Raw genomic sequence first — 26,118 nt, forward strand, 5'->3', positions numbered from 1 at the left:
GGCTTTTGTTGATTGATTAAAAATCTAACAAGGCCTAGTCAACTTGTGGTTCTGCCTGCTGTATCTGACCTTTGGCAATTCTGTAACCAGAATACTGAGGCAAGCAAAATCCCACTTTAGTGAAATCCCATTTGTTGCCTTAAAAAGCCCATAACGTAGTTTCCAGATGAAGTCACATCTTTATGAAGCCCAATTTTTTGTCATTTCAGTTTACTGCATTTGCCTTGTGTTGAGGACTCTCTAACTCTGCTCAACTGTATGGTGTCACTGAAAGATGTTCACTGTATTCTGCTCCCCTGTATCACCCGTTCTTCCCACCTTGTCTGTCTGGTTGCTGATTTTGTTCCCATTCTTCCTACTTGTTCCAGCTGCTGGGGATGATACTGTCCATTTCGCTTTGCAAGAACATACACAGCGAAGACTACACCAAAGTGCCCAAGTCTTGAGTTGGCTGACTCCAGAACTACGGCACCACAGAGGAAGGAGCAAACAGAACATTCCTGCCTCACACCCAGACTGTGCAACCATTGACCATTATTCCTGTGACATCCCATTTCTGATACCACTCTGCTAAGAACTGTTAGAGCTGCAACACAGCCTGATCTTCTGGCAATAGGGCCTTTGGGCCACCTGCATCCTGCCTCTGGATTATCTCTACTTCAAGAAGCAGAACTTAAACTGTCTCGTGTCGCGTGAGACACCGATTAACCTGAGGGGACAATGCTTTTGCTGCCTGCTCCATGTTAAACAATACTATTCATATCTTCATTCTACAACCCACTGGACCTAACATACAATAACTTTTCTCTCCCTTGCTCTTCTGCACATCTTTTCACCTCCCTCCTGAAGTCCCATGAGCCAGGAATTCTGTTGAGATTCCAGTGCTTTGGTAGCTTCACTTGCTTCACTGACTTGTGGTGGTAACTAGTCATGCTTTATAGGCCTTCTCTTCCCTTGCAGCTGACCTGATTCAGCTCCAACTGTACATCTTCCAGCCTAGGTTCTCATCTGAAATACAGAGTGCTACTGTCACACTTGCTTCTCCTGTTTCTGGAGTCAGCTATGCCTTGCCTTCAGTGGAGCTCTTCCCTTTGAGCATAAGAAGCCACCAGGAGGGAGCCATGCCTACCTATTTATTCCTAGTGTGACCTGGCAGATTGTGGTGGTGGTGCTCAGCTACTTCTGGAATGGATCCCTTGAGTTTTGGATTTGACACTTATGTGTTTCTCCCATTTGCCTCGTTATCTTTTCCTCTCCCCCTAGCTCGGCTTTGCTGGCTCCTGTCAGCTTGGAGGTTACTTCAGAGACTGCTGCATACTGTGGACTCAGCCTCAGGCTGGCTCTGCTGTTTGCATTCTCGGGTTGCCAACTTTATAGAGATTACAATTAATTTGATTCTTCCCCTGCTCCTTTATGAAGATAAAATTTGTTAGCTGTGGATTTAGATATGAATATGGAAGGATCTGACTGGATTGCTGATGCTGTAGATTGGGAATATCACTGGTGTCAGTGCCCAGTATAGGTTCTGTAGCTGGGATGCAAAGATGGCTTTTGTTTCAGTTGTCCATTCTTCTGACTCCACTGTGGTCCGGAGCCATGGCTGCATCCTGAGTTCTGCCTCAAGTGCCAGCCCTGCAGCAGATAAGTAGCAGGTTCTGCAGTTGTGCAGGCTGCAGGTTTCTGTGCTAATGGCTGGGCTGTTTGTTCTGTTGAGCCAGTGGTCGGCAGCAAGGAGTGGTGTAGACCAGAAGAAGGTAGGAAATGCACAAGAAGCACTGCCCCAGCTGCTTACATAAGAGAGCTGGGTGCAAATCCTCACCTTTAGAGGTGTCTTGGGCACAGCAGATTTCCTGCTGTTACACATGGTACAATGACTGTGACATCAGGAAGCTGGATGGGAGATAAGTGGATGGTCCTTGCCAGGGACCTGTTACAAGGTACTTGGTGAGTGAGCCTTTGCCTTACAGAGGTGGTTCCAGGACTGTCTTCTGTCGGGGTGGGGCAGGTAGTAATAACCCTACTTGGTAAAACCTACTGGTTTTCCTTTTGGGAAGAAAGGCTGGTGCAGGGAATCAGGGCCCTAACAGTGAGACCCTGCTCTGTCCTCATCTTTGGACAGAGCAATGACTGGGGAGAATGACTGGGCAGCTGGTTTTTATGGAGGTCTGATGAGGCTTTGCAGTTCTGAGATATCTGCCCCTTCCTGCACAGATCCTTCAAGCTGACCTTTTCTATAGCAGAAAGCACCTTTAGCAGTAAAGCTTGCTAGCTTTTGTAACACAAAGTCTATTCTCTAACGTTTTCTTATTTGTAAGATTCTTGTTCAGTTACAGATGCCAATGCTGAGCAGCAAGTAAAAAGGAGCCCATTCTGGATTTCCTTTTTTGTTTTTGTCTGTTTTTAGCAACATCTTCCTACTGGAAGAAATGCATGTACAGATATAAAAGTCTAGAGGGTGAATATTTCTGTAATAAAGACTTTGCTAAAAAATATATATCTCTGACTGTGACTTGTGTATTGAAGTGTTTTCCCCTTGCTTCCTCTCCACCTCTTCTGCTTTACGTGCAGATCACTGACATCTTGTTTGCTCAAAGTGTCAAAAGGTCTGATGCGCATGTGTGAGATCAGTGTGGGCTGTAAAGATCCTGCCCAGCAGAGGGAGGTTACAATTTTTCTGAGCTGTATTCTAAAGCAAACTTTGTCTTGTTTTATGAAGTATGTTTGTCTTAGGATGAGCTGACTGAGTGATAGTTCCTTGAATTACCTGCTATCTCCTAAGCAAAATATTTGAAGATGTTGCTTCAGATCTGCACAGTTTGGAGTCATAAGCCTTGGGGACTAATTCTGATGAAATACAAGCTTGCAGCTATGCCCACAGTGCATACAGCTCTTGCCAGCTCAACTGTATAATTTTTTCCCACTCACTTTCAGTAGGATTCCTCAGCCCCTGCCACTGTGAGAAGGAAGAAAGCTAGATGGCCATTCTTCATAGTTTATGTCACCACATGCTGGCCTTGACTGAAAAGCTCTTCAGAAGTAGCTAGACCAACTATATAAATCTTCTTGCTTTTCTCAGCTAAGCAACTGAGAAGTGGATATGAGCTAGATCTCAAAACTCCTTCAGGTCCTGCACCATATTGGTGCATCTGGACATTTGAACATTTGAAATGGCTTAGAAGAACCTAAGGTGGTGTACTAATGAATTTTACAGCTGTTGCTTTAGAAGGGAATAAGCACGACCTAAGTCCTCATGTATGCTTTGAAGAAACAGTGAAGTTTGCAGAGGAGGTACTGAGGTGCTGTCAGCAAACACTGGTGGCAACTGGTCTAAGTCAAGATTTCAGGAACCCTGACCAGCTGAGTGCAGAGCAAGAGGGACTTAAATGGATTCTGGAGCCACAGTAGGGTGCAATGATCTGTCCTACCCATGAGTACAACTTGTTCCTTTAGGCTGTCCTGTGCTTGAGGAGAGCTTGCTTCTTGGTCACATGGAGTGTCCCCTTTCTGGTTGATTTCCAGAGCACCCTGCTTTAATCAGGAGGCAATGCTTTCCCAGGGCCCCACGACTTAAAGGGCTACACTTCCTGGCAGAACTGCCAGCCCTGACCAGATGGCTCCTGCGTGGTTTCCATTCAGCCTGTTGTGGAGCTGGAAGGAGAAAATAGGGGACTTGAGGACAATTGCTTGTCCCCGGCTTGGGTCCCCGGCTGCCCGAGCTCTGTGGAAACCACTTGCCTTTGGCCACTGGAGGGAGGTGTTCCACCAAGAAAACCCAGCCCGGGCTGGTCCCTGGGGAATGAGAAGATGACGCTGATCGCTTCCTTCTGCTCCCAGTTACTCCTGGCAGCAGGGTAGCTAAATTAACTTGTAATTACAGATGTATTCTCCTCGTAAACGATTTGTGCTACATGCTTGGCATTTTTAGGGATAATTTTCCCTTCCATTTCTTGGAGAAGCACACAATTGGATATTTTGTTGCATGTCTTCCACTATTGTGAGAGTTGTGTTTCCTTCCTGTGTTTCTGCTCTACCTAGGTCTGGAAGCTCAGCATGAGGGAATTCCCATGATACTTCTTGTTCCCATTTTTTCCTATTTCCTTCCATGCTCAGTTCCTTTAAGCTGTCAGTCAGTGAGGAAGGAGAGGGCATTGAATACTTATAAATTTGATTTAAATAAGATTCCAGGAAGAAAGTCCTCAGACCTTTAGAGGTTAGGAAATCTGCTGCTGCTCCTTGGGCCAGGCTCCCAGCTCCTCTCGAGAGGTGGAGGTTTGCTGCTGGAACTAGAAGTCAGCCTAGCACTCAGACTTCTTGGGAGCTGCAGTGTTTGTCTAGCAAAGCCCACGGGGCCAGCCTCTGCAGAAGCTCAGCACATGGAAGCATTTTGTGCACAGCCAATAAGCTGCTCTGTAGCTGTCCCAGGCCAATAATTAATATTGCAAGAGCAGAGTTGTGACCACCCTGTGGCTGAAGCAAGGCCCCTGGTAATGAACTGGTGACGTTTCTTGTTCTGTGTGATCATGAAGCACTCACGAGCTGCTATAATTCTTTCCATTAGGTGTTTTTTTTTCTGGAGTGGGAAGAGGAATTGCATTAGTTAGAGTGGCTAAGGGTAAGTCTGTAGGTTGCAATGCATCTTGTGTTCTGTATGGAACATACTCTAATTTAACATGTGGCAGCTGTTCTTTTCCCTGTAATTCTCCCATGTGTGGTGGTGTGGCTGGTCCCTGCCAGCTTTGTTCAGGATTTAGGCTGAATGTTGTAGACTTCAGAAAAGCCTGGTTTCTGGCTGCCAAAGGGCAGACTGCAAGTGCTGGTGTCAGGCTCTGTGACATTGTTGAGGAAAGTGAGGAACAGGCAGCCACAGGGGCTCGCTGCTGAAAAGCCAAAGGACCCTGGGGTCCCCACAAATGCTACCACTCACTGCCATAAATGGAGAACATTCCCTCAATTATTCATGGGCTGGCTCTACCCCATCAGCCTCTGAGACTCTGCTCTAGCCTTGGCCTTTTATTACATATAAACCTCAGTTAGCAGCCAGGATTTCTGAATGACATCTTCAACCAGGTTGATACTAAAAGCTTGTCAGTGTAAAAATCTACTAGAATGTGAGTCTTCAAACACTTGTTAACTGGCAAAAGGCCCTTAGCAAAAAATATGCAATTACTGAACCAAAGCTATTAGTAAAACGTTGCTAGTAAAGCTACTAAGTGTGCTTTATCCATTATAAACAATTTCCAGCAGGTGTGTGCTGGCAGAGTTCATGCAATCTTTTTGCCTTGTGGCAGAAATCTTCTCTGCCAAACATGGGAAATTACCTTCTCCGAAGTAAATTCTGTAACCCTGGCCATGAATTTTTTCTTCTCACAGGTATAAATTGGCTGGATTCTCTCCTCTAAGCTTCTAATAATACAATTGACTGGGGTTTGTGTGCTATTTGGCTTTTGTGGGGAGGGATTAGGGGAATATTGGATGCTGTGTACCTGGAGAAAAATTATTCTCAGCTCTCTGGGCAAAAAATATGAGCTCCTTTTAAAATAGGGGTTTAAGAGAAGGATAATGCTCCAAGTAATACGTAGATGCTCTATGAGGTATGGAATCTGAGAGTGAAAATCCTGCTTTAGGCCCCAAGGATGGTATTTTCATGCACTTCAATTAAATTTCTCTCTGTTATCTTCTTTCCTACAGCTCTCTCACTGATAAATGGCATCATGGAGCAACTCCTCTGTCCTCAACAATGCAAAGTTTAGCAGAAAGTATGGAAACCTACTTCTGTAACTACCACAGGCCTTATCTTTAGGAAACAAGAGAGCATTGTCCTTCCCACCTATAGGGTCCAGATGTAAGTAACTCCCATTCCTTCACAATGTTTATTTGAACAATGGCAGCAGCTCAGGGATTATCCTGATATTGCTCTTCATTCTGTGAGTGTTCACCAGGTTAGGAATATACTGACATCAGACCTAGGCCTCCTGCAGCATCCCAGATCCTCACTATGTCACCAGAATGCCAGCCACTTTTCCATCATGTGTCTCTGGCCAGCATTATCTGCTCTTCATAAGCTTAAATCTTTTCCATGTTGTCTCTTCTTGTCCAAACAATTTTTCTGGAGGTTTTCAGTCTGCAATTCTTCTGGAATCTGTCTGCCACCATCAGGTAAGCAGCTCCAAAGCAGCAGCTGTGACAGGAGCTCAGAGGATTGCACACCAGACTTTTTCCTTCTTTTTGCCCTCCTTAGAGTTATAGATTGGACATATGGAAGTTCTTCAGAGACAGCAAGAATCCCAGAGCATGTGATCATCTGAATGGCTTACCCAGAGTGCTTCCTGGGTATTTTCTGCATAGCCCTTCTGGAAACTATTTGGGGTTTACTAGGGTGGAAATGTGAGGTCCTGTCATGTTATAGTATAGGCATGTGCTTTGTGCACTGAACTTGCAAAATGATGTCAGAATAGTATAACTCATGCAATGATGTCTGCAGACAGCCTGGAACAATAACCCAGCACAGTGCAGGCCTTTAATTTTGGCAGAGGTTTTTTCATGATGCTCTCATGTATTCAAAAATAAGTTGCTCTTTTAATATGATGTTGTAATTAACTCTGGTAAGCACTGATTGGGAATTTTTTGGCAAAACCATTTTTCCCTTGAGGATGTAAGTTCCTATAAAACAAAGTGTGGTTTTGGTTTTTTTTTCCTTCTGCATAAACAGACTGAAAATAATTGAATAACTTCTGATTGAGGGATTTCTTCTGCTTTCTCAGTGGTTACCTCATAGTAAAAAATATGTAAAAGACTTGGGATTGAACAAAGTAGGATTATAAAGCTATATTCTACGCTTGTGACCCAAAACCAAGGTGTGTTGGTCTTCTGAGGTGGGATAGAGTGAGGAATGTTTGCCAACCCTTTCAATGAAGATTTTTTCCTATTGTTCAATCTAATCCCCTTTCTTCCCCACTCCCCAGTGCTACTTGAGGCTGTTTCCTGTCATCCTGTCACGTTTTACTTGGGCAAAGACACTGACACCTGAGCACTCTCTATTTTGGAGAGTTTTCTCTAGACCACTGTGGGCAGTTCTTCCGAGCTGCAGAACAAAGCAGGGCAGAGCCAAGTGAGGTGGGCTCCATGAGGGAAGCTGCCTGCAGAAATCAGTGGATACCTTTCCTCAAGACCAGTGCATTCCCAGTCACCTGGGACCTGAGTACAGTTTAGCACAGGACTTGACTTCAGTGCCTGCATGGCAGCAGGTGTGTCCCTGGTGTCACTCTGGGGCTTGGTGGGACCTAATATCTCCTTGTGTGCTGTGGGGCTGGGAGAGGTGGGGGAGAAGCTGAAATGATGCAGCCACTGCTGCTCTTGTGTGAGGTTTGGTGGGTGTTTTTGAAGGAGTTTTTTTTGGTCTTGTTTGGTTTTTATGTGGAAATGCATGAGTCCCGGGTCTGTGTGAACCTGTGGAAGTGAGGTGGTGTGGAAGGTGGGCTGGGCAGTGTGGGAGCCTCTGGAAGGTGAGCTGCACTCTTAGGAAGGAACTGCCTGAGGAGGAGGGGGAGGCCTTGGCACATGAAGGTGAGGGAGGTGTCTGGGACAGAGAATGGTGGTGTGGGGTTTGGCCTGACAAGGCAGTGACAGAAATGGGCTCCCACAGTGCAGTGCCCTGTCCTGAGGAGCCAGCCAGCATGGCCAGGTAGGTTGGTTTGCTGAGCAAATGCCAAGCTGTGGTCTGGCCATGAAGCAGGACGAGTTGCAGCCAGCCATGGGGGGGATGCAGGAAAAAAATTTCTCTGGAAGAGTTGTTCTCAGGAGACTGGGACTTAAAAGACAGGTAGGCTGCATTTCAGCTGCAGTGAGGTGTCAAAACCACCTGACAGTGAGGTTTGCCACACTGGTTCTTGCCAGCAGTGAGAGATGGATGAACAGAACCTCTGTGCCTGAGTGTGAGCACTGCAGTGTGGGGCTGCTGTTGTGGAAGCAGTCAGCAGGGAATGCAGAAACCACAGCACCTTTATCCTTAAGCGACTCTGTTGCCTTTCCCATTAACTTCGGGATCAGTTTGAAACCCATTGTTTATAAAACAATCTGAGAGGTTGCCAGAGTTGCCTTTTGAGTAGTTCCAAGGATTGGCAGTCTGTCTATTGCTTTATACAGTCTCACCACAGATGTTATGAAAACAATCTCCTGCCTCCTGTAACACCGAGATTGAACATTGGTTCTCACGCTTGCTGCCTCTTCCCGGAGTCCCCAGCGTTTCCTGCTTTGGCTAATGAATACCAAAACTTAATGAGAAGGTCTGGCTGCAGAATGCTCTGGGGTCCAGTCCCTTGGCTGTAGGGAATCTCCTAACACTGGTGAGCTGTGAGCAGAAGTGGCGAGATGTCCTTCCAGGGACCAAGGCTCCGCAGCAGAGGTATGTCTGGGATTTGGGAACCTTCTCTTGTTTTCTCTTAGATTTCCCTCAGTATCCCTGTGGTCATTAGGGAGGAGCTTGCACTTTATTAGAGTAGTGAAGCTGGTTACACCAGCTTTTATGTGCTGAGAAGATGCAGAAAGCACATCACAGTTCAGATGGCTATCATAAAATAAAGTTGGCAATTTCATGCCTGGCTATAGTGGAAGCTAATTAGCTCAAGTCTCTCTCATCTGAGCAAGGCAACAGCAGGATTATATTGTCATCCTATTAGGCAATAGTCTTGCCTGACATGAAATGAGATGTCTGGCGATTCTCATAATTGCATACAGCTATTTACTCTTTACCACCGCTTGATTGTCTCACTCTTTAATAGGCAGCAAAATGGTAATGAGATCTTCTCCCCTCCTCTTGAACTCCTCACAAGCCATGCTGAGGACTCCTATGCTCCAGTAGCAAAGGGGAGGGTAAAGCAGAAGTAGAGGAGAAAGCAGTCTCTTTGTCTCTACCCTGAAACCTGCTTGGTGGGAAGGGTTAGTCTGCTAGCTTCTGACAAAATGATGGAATGTCCCGAGCAAGTGCTTCATGCTCAACCCTTGATTCTCCCAGACCAAGAGAACTTCTGTCACATCCTTGTGTTACTGCCAACAGGACCTTATAACAGCTTTGCTGACTGTTGTTTGCAGGCAGAGGACTGCAGTAGCCCATGTAATCGGTGTATGATATGCAGAGCTGTATCCTGTAAGGATAAAAGCTGAGCATCAGAAGGTTGAGAGTATGGCATATTTCAGGATACTGGAAGGCTTGTAGTGCTTACAGCTGCTGTCAGATTCCATCAGTAGAGGAAAGCCTGCCTCACTGACAGTGGAAGACTATGGTTAGGATCCGTGCAAGGACAAATGAAAGTTTATTAAAAATGTGAAGCTCACCTGTTTATAGCAGACAGTTTGTTAACAGAAGCAGAGAATGTTTTGATAATCTTGTTAAGGGCTTTTTAGGAGTATATTGCATAGGATCATCATAGAGGAGTTTAGATTGGTGGTCCACTACTTCCAACCCCCTTCAATGAGCAGGGACATCTTCAACCAGAGCAGGTTGCTCAGAGCCCCATCCAGCCTGGCCTTGAATGTTTCTAGTAAAGGTATATCTACCACCCCTCTGGCCAACCTGTTCCAGTGTTTTGGCACTAGAATTGTAAAAACATCTCTTCTTAGATGTGATCTGAATCTACCCTCATTCCGTTTAAAGCCATTACCCCATTTCTATTGCAACAGGTCCTAGTAGAAGATCTGTCTCCATTTTTTTATAAGAACCTGTATTTGTGCTGTTGAGGCTGAGCCTGCCCAGATAGCAGGGCTGCTATCAGAGTGCCCAGAGAACCAGTCTGACATGCTGCCAGGATTTGGGCTGGGATTAAGTTTTGTCATTCTGTTCTGCCTTTCCTTGCCTACAGGACAGGAATAAAGGCTGGTTCCAAGAAGGGCCATGGATATTTAGGTACCAGTCAGGACAGCCTTAGGTGAGGCTAGGCTTGGGAAGCATTTAGGAGAGTTTGAAAACTAATAGGAGTTTTGGGGATTTATTCAGGGTTTGTAGTTTTAAGAGAGGGGTTGGTGAAGGTTTTGGTAAATGCATGAGGCTTGATGAGGCAAGTGGTTGCTGGACTGGATTTAAAACTAAGATCAGGAAAAAAAAGTTTGGCATGATCTAAGGCTTCACCTCAACCACAAGCTGTTCTGATCTTGATCAGAAATCACACCCCAAAATCTTATATGGGGTTTTGCAGAGTAATTAGCTGTTGATTTTGTCACCATTGTCCTACAGTTTCAAGTTGGAACTGTTTTTCTGTGAGTCACACAATATATCAGAGTGCTGATTCTATATCCTTGAAAATCAAGAGTCAAGCTGTGTAATAAATCAGAAATATTTGATCCTGCCTTACTCCAATTATACAATTGTATTTAATTTCAGATTTCCATTGTCTAAAATGTCATTGCTTTGTCTTTTAGCAGATTTTCTCCTTTCAGTACTTTTTCTCCCTCCCTCACCTCCCACTGCTCTAATCCGTCTTAAACTAGGGACTTGAAGAAAAAGGAGTGTGAAGGCAGTGTTGTTAGTGGGATAAAATATCCCATTTTATCCCATATTTAGTTGCAGACCTAGCAGCTTGAAACATTTTGATCTCTTAAAAATCCAGGGAGTGGGGCTCTTTGGCAGAAATTTGTCTTTTCTCATTCCATGAAGGTTTCCAACTCCATTAGGCCTTGGACTGGAGAATGCACTTTGAAGGCCCTTGAGCAAGCTGCTTTGATATGAAAAGGGCTCAAGTTCCTGCAATCTGTGGGTATGAGGATTTCTTTCTTGGAAGAAGGTCCTCAGACCCGTGTTGCAGAATGCCTTGTCATCCTAGTGCACTAAGACTCCTTTCCAAAATGCTCTGAGGGGGGGTTGTTTTGTTTAAGGGAAAGAGGAGGCAGAGAAGGGAGTTTCCCTTGTGCTTGCCAAGGTAAGAGGCAAAGCTCCTCTGAAGCTTCTGCCAGCCCCTATTATCCTCATCACCTGCTATTACCAGAGAGTTTGTGAACTTCCTCAATGGCTCATTTCAAACTAAAGTGTCCATGTTCCTTCTAGAGCCTGCTGCTTACCAGCTCCATCCCACATTCACAGGCACAGGAGAGATTCTCAGAGCTTCTAACTTTTAGCCATAGGCTCTGAGCATCCTACATTAAATGCTGCCACCAGCTTCAATCAGAGAATGCAGGGTGCCTCTCAGCAAGAGAAGATGAGGAGCTGGTTTAATTGGGACTTTCAAAGATGTGGACTTAATTAGGCAATTTTGTTCATCTTGCCCAGGGATAGGAGGAATCACTGCAAATAGCCAATGGAAAGTTTTATGAGAACAGTTAAATATCTGCTGCATCTTTTTGTTCTTTCCTGTGCAGGCTGGAGCTCCTCAGACTGCTTTCAATTGATGTCAGGATTTTTTATCATTTACATTTGCTGCTCCCATCACCCTTTCAGCAGCCTTGTTCTACTTGGCTACTTCCCCATTGGGACTGTGCATTCCCCATCTGTCATCCATAGTGGAGAGCAGCAAACCACTGTTTGGGTCAGATAGTTCATCTAAGGGTGAGCTGATTCCCAAACTCTTCTCATCCCATGATGGTTATTTCATCTTCCAAAGAGGTAGAGAGGTTTGCTTTCTTTTGTGATTTCCTCTTTCTGGCAAAAATCTGTGATCACTTTTTTTGTGTAAAATTAGCTGTAGGTTTTTATTCATGTTGAAATGCCTACAGATTTTTCAGTGAAAATTAATAAAACCTGGGATTAAAAGAACAAAGGGGATGTGCACTGAATATTTTTTTCTATTTTTCAATAAATGAAAAATCTTCAAAAGAAATCTGTTGCACATTGCTCTTTGTGTCTAGAAAAAAACATTTTCTTGTCTAGCCCCTGTATGTATGTAAAACACCTTGCCCTTTCCCCTCTCTAATGTTAAGATTTATAGGCTTCCTTTCCAACTGCTCGTCTTTCTTCCACTGAAGGAAAATAAAAACAGCAATAAATTTCCAAATTCAGTTGCCAAAACTAATTCATCATTTGAACATAGGCACCAGCTCTGATAAGATGTGGACCTGCATCATTCAGCCTATTCCATGAATTTTTATTTAGTTACTGCTCTTACTCTATTGGGAAAAAAGTTCTACTGAAGCCAAAAATTGGTGGGTCATTTTCCATCTGACAATTCCATATGTTACCTGCCAGGCCCCCATGTGACAGTGGCTATTTGGGAGCACTGTTCTGTTACTCTGTATTTAGTTAGCTCCAGTCTCAGTCCTGGGTATATAAAATTGAAATGTGTTTCTCCTTTCTTCTCCCTTTTCATTTATAGCTTTATAAAAATCCCCAGCCTGTATCCCAAGGCCCACTAAATCCTTAGCTGTCTTTTAAATCAAGTACACAAACATTTGTGATATATAAATGTGTTATTTTACTTATCTCATTCTCCTAATAGGTCTTCCTAAATTAACTTATGTCACCAGTAGTGTGTTAGTACTTACATTTGTATTCCTGATTTTCTGTAATATCTCCTCAGGAATTTCAAAGATATTTCTCCAAGTCTATCAAACTTACAAACTTTTTTTTTCCTAAATCTCTCTATGAAACATAGATGTATAATTTTAATTTTTAGAAGAATTGTACGAGCATGAAAGCTGTGTCCCATGGTAACCCTCTTGCTGTATTTAATTTTTTTCTTTTTGCTAAAAAATTTTGCTTCCTTATTTCTGATCTGACATGACGTGACATGGTGTTCACTCTTCAGCAACCGTCTATCTTGGCACACTTTGGATTTAGCTAAGTGAAGAGGCATTTTCTTTCATGCCCAGAATGTTTCTGTGAAAATTGGTAAACCAATCCAGTGGTAGTGGGGAGAGAGACAGAAGTAGAGGCAAGAAAGGAAGGAGCCATAAAACTCAAAGAACCTTCTTTCAAAGCCAAGTGCTCCCCAAAGCACACTTCATCTCTAACTTAGGGAGCACACCTGGGGTGCCTAAACTGACAGCCTAGTCACAGCTGAAAACCCAATCTGAGCTGGGAGGTGAGCCCTTCAGTGCCCGCTGAAGAGAGCCTCAGACTACAGATCAGAGTCATTGCTGCAGGGCCACTGGTACCTCTCTGACCCTCATCTGTGGAATCTAAGCATGGGTGACTCCATTACACTCACCACACACTGTCACCCTGCCCTTTGATTATTCTCAGACTTGGCAGGTTCTTCCAGGTTTCAGCTCTTGAGTAAGATCTGGAATGTCTCTTGGGCTACACTTGTGGCAAACATATGTAGGGGTGTAGACCACATGTGTGGTAGTGATGGGGGGAAAAAAATAGTGTGTGGAAACTTCTCTCTTTCCCCTCCACCCTTTTTGTCACCAATCCATTTCCATGGTTTAACATTTGTGATCTGAAGAATCTGTTCCACAGGCCCTATTTCTGGCTCATTCTGAAAGTTACTCTGTTTAACAGGCCTTGCCAAAAGTGGTTGATGATAGCATGAGGAGAAGTCTAATGGCTTTCAGCTACACTATTCACATGAAACCCCTGCTACAGAGCTGACATGAAGTGAAATTACTGCTGAAACAGAACGTTCTCCTCTCCTTCAGTGGAACCTGTTCTTACTGAGGTGTGATATCCTTCCCTCAGTGGCAGTGCAAGCCATTAAACTGTTGAACATCTCCAGATCTTCCTGATTTACAGGATTATCTGGCAAATGGTTTTGCTTTGCTGAGTATACTGGAGATGTGTTCTTTCCACTTCACTGAACTAACTATCTAACTTCACTGAACTAACTAACGTCACTGAACTAACTAACGTCACTGAACTTCATTGATCCCAGGCTTCTAGTTTGGGGTGGGTTTAGGGGTTTTTTTGTTGGGGGTTTTTTGGGTTTTTTTGGCACTGTAGGTGGATCCAGGAACCTCAGGTAAGGTATTGCTCACATTGTCTGTGATGCCTGACATGAGGTGAAAAAGGCTGTTTCCACCACTATCAAAAAATCCTTGTAAGGAGTCTGGAATTTCTTGAGGAAAGCAGGCTGCTGGTAATGCTGGTTAAAACTGGGGAAATCTGTGAATTCATTGCTGGGAAGCAGAAAGGTAGGAATGGGGACAAGGTCACATAAGCACTGCTAATGTCTCATGTCCCTGGCTCCTGAAAGCTTAGGTGCTCCTATTGGAACTCCAGTGGGCTCCAGTTTCAGTGTCAATACCTGAGGTGGGAGTGGGTGACCCTATGTCCAAGGAGAGCAATTCTGCTGCTCTGGTCGGGTCTAGATTTAATCTCCTCACTGCTGACCCATGAAAGGGCAGAAAACTGGAGTTTTTCTTCTGAGATCCTTACCAGACTGCAATTCTGATTAGTTGTGGCTGGGCAAGACTGCCAGGATTCATTAGAAATTTCATCCTTTTGAAATTCCCCAGGAGCCAAGCAAGATAAAAAGAGCATCTACCGAAAAGGGGACAGTAATGGGCATGTAGGCTGCTGGCAACAACAGGCTGAGTGAGGTACATCCTGGTGCTGCTCCCTAATATTCTCCATTAACAGCCCACAGGCATCCTGGGGAAGGAAATACAGCAGACCAAAGGCCAGGGAACAGACAAAACAGGAAAGGTACAAGCATTCAAGACCCCTTGCAAATGAATCTGATTTATTAAAATGTATCCCACCTTCAGTCAGAAGCTTTATCAGGTGCCCTCCTGACCCTTTGTCCTTCTGTCTCTCTGCTTTAAGCCTGTTGCCTAGCTGGGAGTTCTGCCTTGGTATTTGTAACCATCTCATTTTATCAAAATGGCTCGTTCTTTGACTAGATCCTTTTCTCATGCCCCTTCAATGTGAGCCAGCTGAATTTTGCTCGGTCTCCAGTAACTATTTCTTTTTCTGCTGTCAGTGAGTATGGGAATGGAGGAGTTCGCCTTCTTTCTGTCATTTCTCTAACTCCTTCCAAGCAGCTGGAATTTATTTTAATAAAGTTCATTTCAATGGAGCCTGGAGCCATAATACATGAGGCTGTGATCTCAGACGAGCTCATAAATTAAGTAGGGTCAGCTCTGGTCGCTGCATGCATAGGAGACCTCCAAGGACACCCTGTGTGCTGCTCAGCCCGTGCCAAGGCTGCAGCGCCTGCCAGACTGCGCCTGCCCAGGAAGCTGTCTCCTTTGGTATGCTGTCTCTGGCCACTGCCAAATGCTTCAGAGGGAGATACACGATCCCTTCATTGGGTGAGTTGTTCTGGGCTGATCTTAATATCCTTCTAGACCTTTGAAGCTGCTGGTCTGCTGTCTCCCGTGTGCAAGGGTAGCTGGGGGCACTGGGTGCTGGCTGCTCACACAATGCCTGGGCCACTTGCTGACAGGCGTACAAAAGGTGCTCCTGCAGGCTGCTCTGCCGCCAGCCCCATCCCAAACTTCTGTCTGCCTTGAAGGGTGAATGCACCACTGAGGTATCTTGACTTTGTGAGGGAAGGAGCCAACTTGAACATGCCCTTTGCAGTTTTCCCCCTGAAGCTAGGTAATATGTATGTGTTTTTACATACAAAAGATTTATAGTCTTGTCAAAAAGACTCCAAAAGATGGTGACCTCCACTGTTACTGTTATGCTGTAGTAGTCCTGACTTCCCAGAAATTACAACTTATTTAAATAAGAAAGAACTTTTCTTGTTGAACTTGCAATTGTTGGTTCACATTATGCCTCTGAAAGAAAGACTGAAACGCCTGTCTGCTTGCCTCCTCCACTTATTAAATGCTTTTCTGTGTGTAAATCCCTATATTCAGCAATTATGTCACCTCTAAAACTTCTCTTCTGTAGGCTGAATTAATTGGATAGAATAAGCCTTACATTTGAAGTCTTGTTTTTCAGTTCTTGTGGTCCCTGCTACAGATAGCCCTGCTCAGCGATAAAGCCTGTGTGCTTTGATATCCAGCAGCGTGTTTTTAATTCAGATTACAATAAAATCCACTGATTAGCCGTAAAATAATCCTTTAGGCTATGTTTGACAGTGGTTTTTCTTCATCAGTGAACCTACTAATTTAACCTTTCCCCTCCCAAGTTGAGGAAACTCCTAAAAATACTAAGCATTTTTTCCTGTTAACATTTAACAGCTTTTCTAATACCCTGATCTTGACTTAGTGTTTAAAGCAACTATGAGACGTGGTCTCTGTTTTCTGGAATAGCACAATGTGGAAAGAGAGGCCCTCAAAGAGCAGGAAGGCCTCCAGGTCAGGAACTTTTAAAATCTGTCCTGTGACCTTCCCACTACAGAGGGATGTACCAAGCTCAGGAGAACCCTCTTCCCTTCTTTTATAGTCTTGGGTGGTGTTGAGTGAGATAGGACTATTTGTTTTCCTTCCCTTGTTTTTCTAGTGCCTTTTCCTCCTGCCATGGTGTGCTACTTCAGCAGCCATGGAGTCAGAGTTTGCACAGAGATATTATTCACCAAAAGAATAAATTTGTACCATTGCTCTGCTTCCCACTTCTCTTTCTTGGTGCCTTTTCTTTTGCATGGTTTCAAGATTATCTCAAAACTTTGGAAGAAACAAGCTAGAGTCAAATGCTGTTTGAGCAGGCATTAGGTGGGTTTCCCCACTGACAAAATTGATAACATTTCTCATTTCTGACAAGAGATTAATTTCGTGACTCCCTTCAGGTTTCTTTCCTCGGCCTAGAAATCTGCAATGTGTCTGGAGTGCTGAGTGTTTCAGTTTTTATTGCTTTGAATGTGAAACACATCAATAACAGCCAGGGAGATGCTAATCTCCAAGTCTCACTTGACTTTGAGTTTGTTTCGTATCTGAATCTGAGTCTGCAAAGGGACTGTGACGAAACAGTCTTAATGCTTGTCACTAATTAGCTGCCTCACCTTCTCAGTGTCTGTCTGTGCCATCACCTGAGAAATATTGCCTGCATGGTGTCACAGGAGTGGCAAATATTCTGAATCTGGATACCAGTGCTGATGCACAGTCCTGAAGTCCTGTCTGGACAATGACAAGGACTGAGCCAGATGGTTTTGCTTGAGAATGACTGGATATACTCTGTAAGGGCTGTGTTTTATTTTCTCCCTGCGGCAAAGAAGATACTCTTCAGCACCCAGCCTGCATTTAGTTATAATATTTCCCAGGGTTAGTGTCCAGGGTGTTTTGCAATATCTCTTGTATTTTGTGGTGTTGGTATCAGGAGGCTGTCCCTGATTTCAAGTTTGCTACAGGAGCTTTCTTAGTAGCTATTAGGTGTCCTGGATGAGTGTGCTGAAGTAGCCGAGACCGTTTTGCTACTTAAATGGTTGATGCAGGAGAAAGGTGTACTGAGTTGAGTCAAACCAAATGGAGAGTGGGAGGAAGTTGAGTCAGAGATTCTAAACATGCATCAAGAAGGAAACTTCACACATTTTTCTCTTTCTCTTTTGCAGAAACAAATAGGATTCTGTAATGACCTCAGATGTGTTGTGTGAATGGGTGTGGATGTGGGTGACTCTATGAGTGTCTCCATAACATGCTACAGATGTTTTTCTGTTTGCTTACTTGTTCTGGACATTTTGTTCAGTTCAGCTTTGTATTGTTTTCTGGACTGTTATAAAATAACTCATCCTCAGGCACTGGGCACTGGTTGGTGGAGGTATAGCCTCCACTGATTTCACATTTACCACCTCCTGAGATTAGGAAGAGCTGCCTTCCTATGGCAGAGTGCACCAACAGGCACTGCAACACTCCCTGCCCCTAGGAAGGGTTTTGGCTGCCTGTGCCCAGGAGCAGGTCTGCTGAGTGCAGCTGCAAGCTGGGGTGAGAGGCTGTGAAACAAGCTGTGTGAGATCTGTCACACAGGGTGCCCCCCTGGAGGGGCCTGGGAGGGAGGTGAGAGGCACTGTTAAGCTCAGGCCCCTTGTCCTTACTGCAGCTATGTTGCAGATATGCCTGACCACGTTCCTACCCCCTGGTCCCTGACCCAGTGACTGGAATTCATAGCCTGGCTTGAGAGCTGCCTTGCCTCTGTGGACTTGTGTGGCAACTGCTGGCAGGAGTCCAGCCCTGATTAGAGCCACTGGACATGCTCTGCTGCCCTGCACTCGTGGGTGGGAGCACTGCCCTGCTGTCACCCTCAGCCCTTGCAGAGCAGCCTCTCCTGCTGCTCTGACACCTTGCATCTGGCGAAGCTACAACTGGGATGTGCAGGGCATACCGAGCTTGTACTAATAAAACCAACATCCCTCACCACAGTGTATTTTTGAAATGCATCCAAGAGGTTAAAGGCTTGATTTGGAACACTGATCACCTCCTTTGCACTAAGGCAAGTTTTTTGGTGGTGTTCAAGCTTCCAGGGAAAGGAAAACCCTGCATCAGAGATGGAGGGAGACATTTGAAAGACAAGATCGGCTTTTCATATGTAATATCACAACTTCAAAGTTCACTAGCTAGCACCAGTAGCACATGATTTATTTCAAAATAGTTCCATGTGATAAAGTATTTTAGAGGTCATATGTGCCTTTTGTGGGATTGTTTAAATGTATTGGGTTTATGGAAAGTCAGTTGACAGCAGTCCCAGCCTCAATGCATTAATGAGTGATGCAAACTGTACAATAGGTACAGCATCTCACAGGGTTCTGCACATGTATTCACAGGGTTCTACACACAGAGTGCTTTAAAATACAACCTCCTTATAGTTTTTATTTCCAAATAACACTGACAGCACTTCAGAGATCTTGCAGTTCATGTGAGGGAAGCCTTCCAGCAAAAAATAGGAATTGCTCTGGTTGTCTTTCATGTGAACTGGGCCAAACTTACCACAGCCTTTAGAAAAGTAGTTTTCAGCTGCTCCTCTTTTTCTGACCAAAGAGGCTGAAAACAGAGGCTGAAACAAAAGCATCTTACAGGCCACTGGAGGAGATAGAAGGAGGCCATGTGAGGAGGGCTTTTCTGGCTGTGATTTCCTTTTTTACTTCCAAAGCCCTTGTCATATTCTGCATTCCTCCTAATCCCTGAGATTCTGATGCCAGCACCACTGGAGCAATCTCTGTGTCCTTTTCCAATCTGCAAATGGAGTAGCTTATTACCTGGGGATGACTGACTCCTGCTGCTCAGAGATTCTCTTGACTGCCAAGAGTTCCCACCACACTGACTGAATGGACTTTGCTTGGAGTGACAGGCCCTGACTTCTAAGATGAAGCAGGTAAGGGAGGAAGAATACAGCAAGGGATCTGATTCCTGACTTTCCAACATGTAAGTATCCTAAACTGTGGGAAAAACTCATCCACGCTTCTTGAAGTCTCCACAATCTCTTCTTTGTGTCCTCTTTCAGGGCAGAACTGACAGGAACTAAGTGAGACAACAATCAGCCTGTATACTTAATTAGTGCAATTTCCCTCGAGTGGCTTGCTGCTTTTAGGCATAGATATAATCTGCTGTGCATGACACCCATATCATTGACATTTGGAATAAAAGGTGAGAAAATATTTTTTCTGTGTCATATCTTATCCATTCTTCTTTGGTCTACAGTCAAAACAGGACTGGGGGAAAGTACTGATGGGAGCTCAAAGGCACAGCCTAATGTATCTTGCCAAAACAAGTACCTGGGGAAAGGCACAGAACAACTTCTGTCTCTGTAGCCCCCGTTCCATGCAGCAGCATCTGGGTGAGTGGTTCTGTGTGAATACAATTATAAGGTCCATGCCTGTATCTACAAAGAAGTTCCAAATACCAAGAAACTGAACCTGAGAGAGGCTTGAAGTTCCACAGTGATGCAGCAGGACCAGCAACTCAAGAAGCAGTTAGAAGTGCATCACTGAAGTTTATTATTTCAAAAACATGGTTTCCTAAACTCTCCCACTTCTCAATTACTGCCTTTCCTGTTTCAGGGAGTAACCTGCATTTTTATAAGGAGCTGTTGAAAACTCCAGGGGAAGATTAATCACAAAATTAATTTAGAAACCAGTAAAATATGAGTGATAGTATTGCTTCCCCTGGGGCTGAGGAAGAGTTAACAGTTTGAAGACAGTCAAACACTGATTCTAAATGGGGCTGCAGCCCTTTCAGAATCAACTGTTCTTTTTTGATGAGTTTTTGAATGGGAGGACCTAAAGAGGCTTCTAAGTAGCAATTTGGAGGGTGAGTATTAACTAATGGTTGATACTTTATTACAGTGCTAGAGGGCACTGTACTGTTGAAGGTACTGTTTATGGATCAAATATAATAGCTAGGAGCTAGACAGTTTAATAGCTTAAGATTCCTTTGCACGTTTTGTTAAAAAGACATGTTAATCCTGACAGTGTTGTAAATCATAATAATTGCACTCCCCCTGTCACAGACACTCTCTCTATTAAATTCTTTGTTGCCCTGAACCTGTGGACTCCTTTCTTCTGAAGATGTGCAAGAAAATGTAAAATGCTGCCATTCTGGATAGAAAAACACTCTGCATGCAGTTTGCACTGTTGCAAATGTCTGTATGTGGTTCAGGCCACATGAAGTCTGCATTTGCTCGTCTGAGCACAACTTGGGCAGCAGCCCTCCAGGAAAATGGTCTTCTATCCAGTTAAATCAGCTTTAGAGTTGATAGATAAGGATGAAATGTACTTCTAACTGCTGTCAGTTCACATAAACACAACTTGAAGCCCTTTTTACAGAATGCCACCAGTTGTCTTAGGACACTATCAGAGAGCTGGTGTCCATCTCTGTGACTCCAAACAATTCTCACCTTGTGCACTTCAGTTTTACGTGATTTTCTGGGGAAAATTGTTTCATCTCTGCTGCTGGACTTTTAAATTGAAAATAGGAAATAGTGACACTATCTGAAAAGTCATACCTTGTCTACAAATGTCTTTTTGAAAGTTTTGTTCATGCTTCTTTCCCTCCAAGATGGAGTTTCGTAAACAAAACATTCATACATTTGTCTAAAATATTAAAATAGTTTTGTTTTAAGATTAGAATTACATTTCAAAGTTAAACATGAATATTCACTTTTTAAAGTCTGTCTGTTTTTTCTCTTCTTCTCACTTTCAGTTTTTCTTACTAAAAAGAGAAAAAAAGGAAGCTGAGGATTTTACCTGCTTTTTATAAATATTTGTAATTATCAAATTTCCTACAAGTATTTATTTTCTTTATAAAGTTTTAAAACCCCAATTTATAGGTTTTTACTTAGAAATTTATTTCAAAGTAACTTGACTAGTTCTCTTTCTGAAATTCAGTCAGTGTTATCGTGTAAGTTCTTCCTGTATAATCAAAACATGAGGAAAAGTATGTTATTGCTGTTTCTGGCCATCACCAAAAATATCAGTCCCAGACAGTGATATCATGACAGCAAAGCAAAACCTTGAATGATGAACAGTCTGTGCTTTTACATGGTCCCAAACAGAAATACACACAGTTAGCAGACCCGTGAAATCTACTGTCCAGAAGATTTGTTGCAATGGCTGGAAGTGTCTTAGGAAACAGCTTTCTGGTGGCAAGTGTGCTGTGGGTTTGGTCTTGGGTCACTGCCCAAGTGCACTGAAGGGACAGCATGCAACTGAAGGTCAGGGGGACCCAAAACTGTGAGTGTAAGCACCAATGGGGTAGCTGTTCCTATAAAAATAATAACTTCATTGCCATTTTCTTTTACTGAAATTTTCCTTTTTCCTAATTGTGTGTATTAACTTGGAAGAAAGAAGATCACACTGAACACCTGAACTGTCTTCAGTGGCCTTTCCCACCTTTCAGAAAATGACTTCTTTCTTCACATTGCATGGCCGTGCCTGCAAATCCCATCTTGCACATTCCCATCAGCCTGTTTACAGTGCAATTTCTGCTTGGCAATGAGCTGCTATTTTTTCTGCTTCCCCTCCCATCCCCCACTCATGTTCTAAGCAGCTGTGAGGTGGGCTGATCCTTCTCAGGAAAAAATCTAGCTGTTGGCCTGTCAAATAAGAGAATGAGCTCTCTACCCTGCTCTGCATCCCATGGTCCTTTCTTGTTCTTTCCTTTTCCCTTTCCCTTTTCCCTTTCATCTCAGCTTACCTTTTTACTTCCCTGCTGCTGCCTTAGAAACTATGGTGCTCTCTCATTTTATTCTCTTATTCTCTCCTCACCCATCTTTGTGAGTTGAAGACATCAGAATCATGAAGGAAATTTTTCCAAGTCCAAATAATTGTTTTGAGAAGTGGCTGGTAATCTTTTACATATTGGATTTTTCTAGGGAGATACTTTACAAATATGCTGGGTTTGATTAAAATGGCAGCTCATATCAGAAAAGTGAGAAAGGCACCAGCATTGTCTGACATTCACCTGGAAGATAGACAAGGAACTTGAGGGTGGATTTACAACATTTTAGGGAGTTTCTTCCAAGTCTTATGCATCTCCCTCTCTAAAAGACAAGAAATGGCAGTGATTCCCATATACTAGAAATTGGTTTCCTTACTATCTGTTGCATATCTGTGATTAGTTTATAAGGGTTTCAATTTGGTCTTAGCTCCTTATCCTACAGTACACTGAAGTATTTGAGCTGGTTTTTTTGTGACACTGCCAGTGGCTACAATCTTTATCCACAAAATCTTTCTTGTAGGAGCTCTCACCATTCTGTTTTGAAGCAGATGGCACAGTCTTGGGTGCTACAAGAACTTGCAAAACTACTGGACTAAGACAAGGAAGATGAAGATTGGTGCTCATTAGAAAGCCTCATCTAACAGTGACTGCAAGTGCTCCTCATTAAGGAATATGTGCTCCTGGATGTCTGGCTTCCTCAGCCCCCTTACAGCACAGTTCTGTGCTCCTGGGTGCCATTTCAGTCCTATGATTTACCCTTTTCTCAAAGTGCAGATTAATAATGGGATGCTGGCCAGCACACAGGGAAGCAGGCTAATGGCTGAGAGCGGGAAATAGCCAATTAAAGGATCAAAGTCAGGGAAATTAAACCTTGAGAGGAAAGGGCACAAATAGGGTGGGGTTGGGAAGAGCAGGGTAGTAGTGGCCCTCAGGGGACACAACAGAGTAGGAAATGGGACCAAAATCAAAGCAGCTGAGGGCAAAATGCAACTGCTATCCCTTGTAGGAATTGTCTTGGAAGGGAGAATAGCAGCACAGGAAGAGGGAAATGGAAAAGCTGTGTAATATGTACACCAATTCTGAGAATTGTTTAGCTCCTGCACCCTCAGGGGCACTCCTGGTGAGCTGGGCTGTGCACACAAAGCTTCCCATGTGGTTCAGCACCTGCACTAGGTGCCTGCAAGCTCCTGCTTCCCCTCTTGGCACTCTCCTTCCTTGCTGCTGGTGCCTGGATCCCTCCCTCACATGGTTCCTCCCTGTCATCTTGCCTCTGCTTTTGAAGTAATGTTTACTAACATCCTTACTGACCTTCTCCTGCTTTTGACAAGCTAGATCCTTCATTTTAAAGCATTAACTATATGTAGATGTGACCCTGCTTAACTAAATCAGCTATTTTCAACTTGGTTCAGCATGGCAGCGAGAGCATTCCTACTTTGGACTAGAGGGAGCCTACACTTACCCTGCTGAATCCAACATGAGGTGGCTTGAACAGCACTGGAATGTAACATTCCAAGGAATGTGCTCATATTGTGCACAGAGTGAAGTTACCCGAGAGACACTTCTCTTGTAAAAGGGTTTTTATGGAAAATTAGATGTTTACAAAACAGGGAAAGTACTGAAATATTTGTTTGGGTTGATTCCCCCCCCCCCAATCATTTAAATGGCAATATGCAAAGCAAAGTAATTTTTCTTGTATGTCACACTGTTTCATTAAGGCACTAACAGAAGACACTTGATCTAGAAATTAAGATAAGTTGCTTCAATCAGTACTAAGTAGCAGGTGCCCTTAGTGATTAAATGTAATAGAGTATTTCCATTATTCTATTAAGCTTTATGTCAGCAGTTGTCATAGTTCCTCTCATATACTGAAATACTGTGCAAACACATTCAGAAAACATTTTGGGATCTTGGAATTAATGCTTTCTGAGAGCGTAGATGAATAGGATTTTCTCTGCATGGAAAATTTACACAATTTGTCTTGGGTCTACAGCAAATTAAAAACCAGGAACCAAAAGATTTTCTTTTCCTGTGAAGGATGAAGTATTAGGTTCAACAACACAGTATATTTCTGTCATGGTGTAGGGGTTGTTTTGCTTCTTTATTTGCCATATTATTGGTGAGGAGCACAGAAGTGCCTTTTTCTGAGGAGTGTGCTCTTTCCCTGCTTTTTGGTGCTTCTCACTTGTATTGAGGGTGTTTGGGATAAAACTAAACCTATTACACAGCAAGACAGTTTATTACTTAGGTTGGAAAAGACCTCTAAGAGTACCAAGTGCAACCCAGTCCTGCCAAATCCACCACTAAGCCATGTCCTTTAGTGCCACACCTGCTAAATGCCTCTAGGGATGGAAACTCAGCCACTTTTCTGGGCAGCCTGCTGCAATGCTCAATAACCCATCAGGGAAGGCATTTTTCTTGTTATCCAATCTAATCCAGGTACAGGGGGACAATCACTGCCCTGGTCCTGCTGGCCACACCATTGCTGATACAGGCCAGGATGCCCTTGGCCTTCTTGGCCACCTGGGCACTGCTGGCTCACGTTCAGCTGCTGTCAGCCAACCTTCCTAGGTCCTACTCTGCTGGGAGCTTTCCAGCCCCACTTCCCTGAGCCTGGAGCGCTACATGGGGTTGTTGTGACCCAAGTGCAGGACCTGACACTTCACCTTGTTGTGCTGCACACAGCTGGCCTCAGTCCTCAATCCAGCCTACCCTGATTCTCTGCAGAGCTTTCATATCATCCTGCGGAGGGATAGGATGTAAGGAAATAAAGATAGTGCAGACGGTAGTCTCCCACCTGAGGAGCTGCAGCTGTACTAATCACCAAAGATTAGGAACAGGCCTGTCCTTAATGGGCCACAGCTGTGTCCAATAAGAAGACCAGTGCTGCAAAAGAGTGGGTTAGCTGGTTGAGAAGTGAGATGGAGTTTGTTGGCTGTGCTGTGAGGAGCTGCACATGAGAAATCACCAAGAAGGTACAGGAGCTTTGCAATAATATAACAGCATCCTCTGGTGAGCCACACTCCCACAGAGCTTGGTGTGATTTGTGAACTGAGGGTACACTCAATGCCCTTATCCAGGTTCTCCATAAAGACATTAACCAAGACTGGTCTCACCACTGAGCCCTGGGAACACCACTGTGACTGGCTGCCAGATGGATGTGACTCCATCCTCCTCTCTATGGGCCTGGCCATCCAAAGAGATTTGTACCCAGTGAGCAGTGCACCCATCCAAGCCACAAGCAGCCCATTTTTCCAGGAGAATGCTGTGGAAAATGGTGTCAAAGGCTTTACTGAAGTCCAGGTAGACACATCCACAGCCTTTCCCCCTCCTTTTAGAGGGTCATCTTAGAAGACCAAGTAAGTCAAGGAGGACCTGCCTTACAGCAGCAGATACAGAAAGAGAAAAGCAATAGAAAAAGTACTTGAATGATGAGTTGGTCAGTACCCTGGGCTTTTAGCTGTCATTTAAATTTAAATATGCACTGCAATGAAGTAAAGAGGCCAAATGGGTCTAAAGAGTGATTTGGTGATGTGCAGCCTGAGACATTCATAGCAATATGTCTTTGCAAATGCCTCTGGTCTGGCTTCCTGTGGCCAGCCACTGGGAGTGAGCAGCCTCCTCTACACTGCCTTGTGAGGAACAAAATGCAGCTGTAAACAATACCTTGAGCTGGGTTGTCGAGGCAACACCAAGGGGGCTCGTACCTGATCTCCCTCAGCCCTCTGAGTCACATAATGTCTATATTTGGTATTGACAAGGTCTCATCAGAAGATATGTTATATTACAGAACCTGACAACAGTAGAACACCAAGTCTGACCATCTTGTGAGTTAATAATGGACTTTTTTTTTCTCAAAGTAACAGGAAGGGAGGCATAGGCAATAACTTATCTACTTAATTGAAATCTGAGGAGTTCTGGTTTTATTTCTGTCAGCACAATCCCAGGGAAGTCAATTATATGGGACCAAGTGTGCAATTTAATTCTAAAGTGTTTGTTATATTCAGGATGCCTGTGTCCACATGGGGTGTGATCCTACTAATTCTAACTGAAACTATTTAATTTCTTTCTCAGCTGAACTTTTATTGATTTAAAAAACCATATTTTTCAGAGAACTGGTGCAAGACAGGTGAGGGAGCAATTGTGTAGAAAACAGGGGTGGGATAC

The 26,118-nt window shown here is 43.9% G+C and overlaps 1 protein-coding gene and 1 long non-coding RNA gene across 6 annotated transcripts in view; both read left to right on the plus strand.

Annotated features, from left to right (window-relative positions):
• The window catches only part of CD82 (CD82 molecule), a 38,854-nt gene extending 36,362 nt beyond the window's left edge, over nucleotides 1-2,492 (plus strand). For all 4 annotated transcript variants that reach the window (XM_009102140.4, XM_030240283.2, XM_050975193.1 and 1 more), the window contains one exon: nucleotides 369-2,492. In XM_009102140.4, coding sequence (XP_009100388.1) covers nucleotides 369-446 — 78 coding nt within the window. In that variant the 3' untranslated portion in view covers nucleotides 447-2,492. The remainder of the gene's footprint in view (nucleotides 1-368) is intronic.
• Nucleotides 2,493-8,266: 5,774 nt separating this feature from the next.
• Nucleotides 8,267-22,621, plus strand: LOC127059693 (uncharacterized). 2 transcript variants are annotated; one of them, XR_007777726.1, is made up of 4 exons: nucleotides 8,267-8,401; nucleotides 18,890-19,111; nucleotides 19,241-19,383; nucleotides 22,475-22,621. It is a non-coding gene; the product is annotated as an uncharacterized LOC127059693 (long non-coding RNA). The 2 variants fall into 2 exon arrangements; XR_007777727.1 differs by lacking the exon at nucleotides 8,267-8,401 and adding an exon at nucleotides 15,069-15,174.
• Nucleotides 22,622-26,118: the final 3,497 nt, after the last annotated feature.

The sequence above is a fragment of the Serinus canaria genome, chromosome 5 (assembly GCF_022539315.1).
Source record: "Serinus canaria isolate serCan28SL12 chromosome 5, serCan2020, whole genome shotgun sequence".
Lineage (NCBI taxonomy): Eukaryota > Metazoa > Chordata > Aves > Passeriformes > Fringillidae > Serinus > Serinus canaria.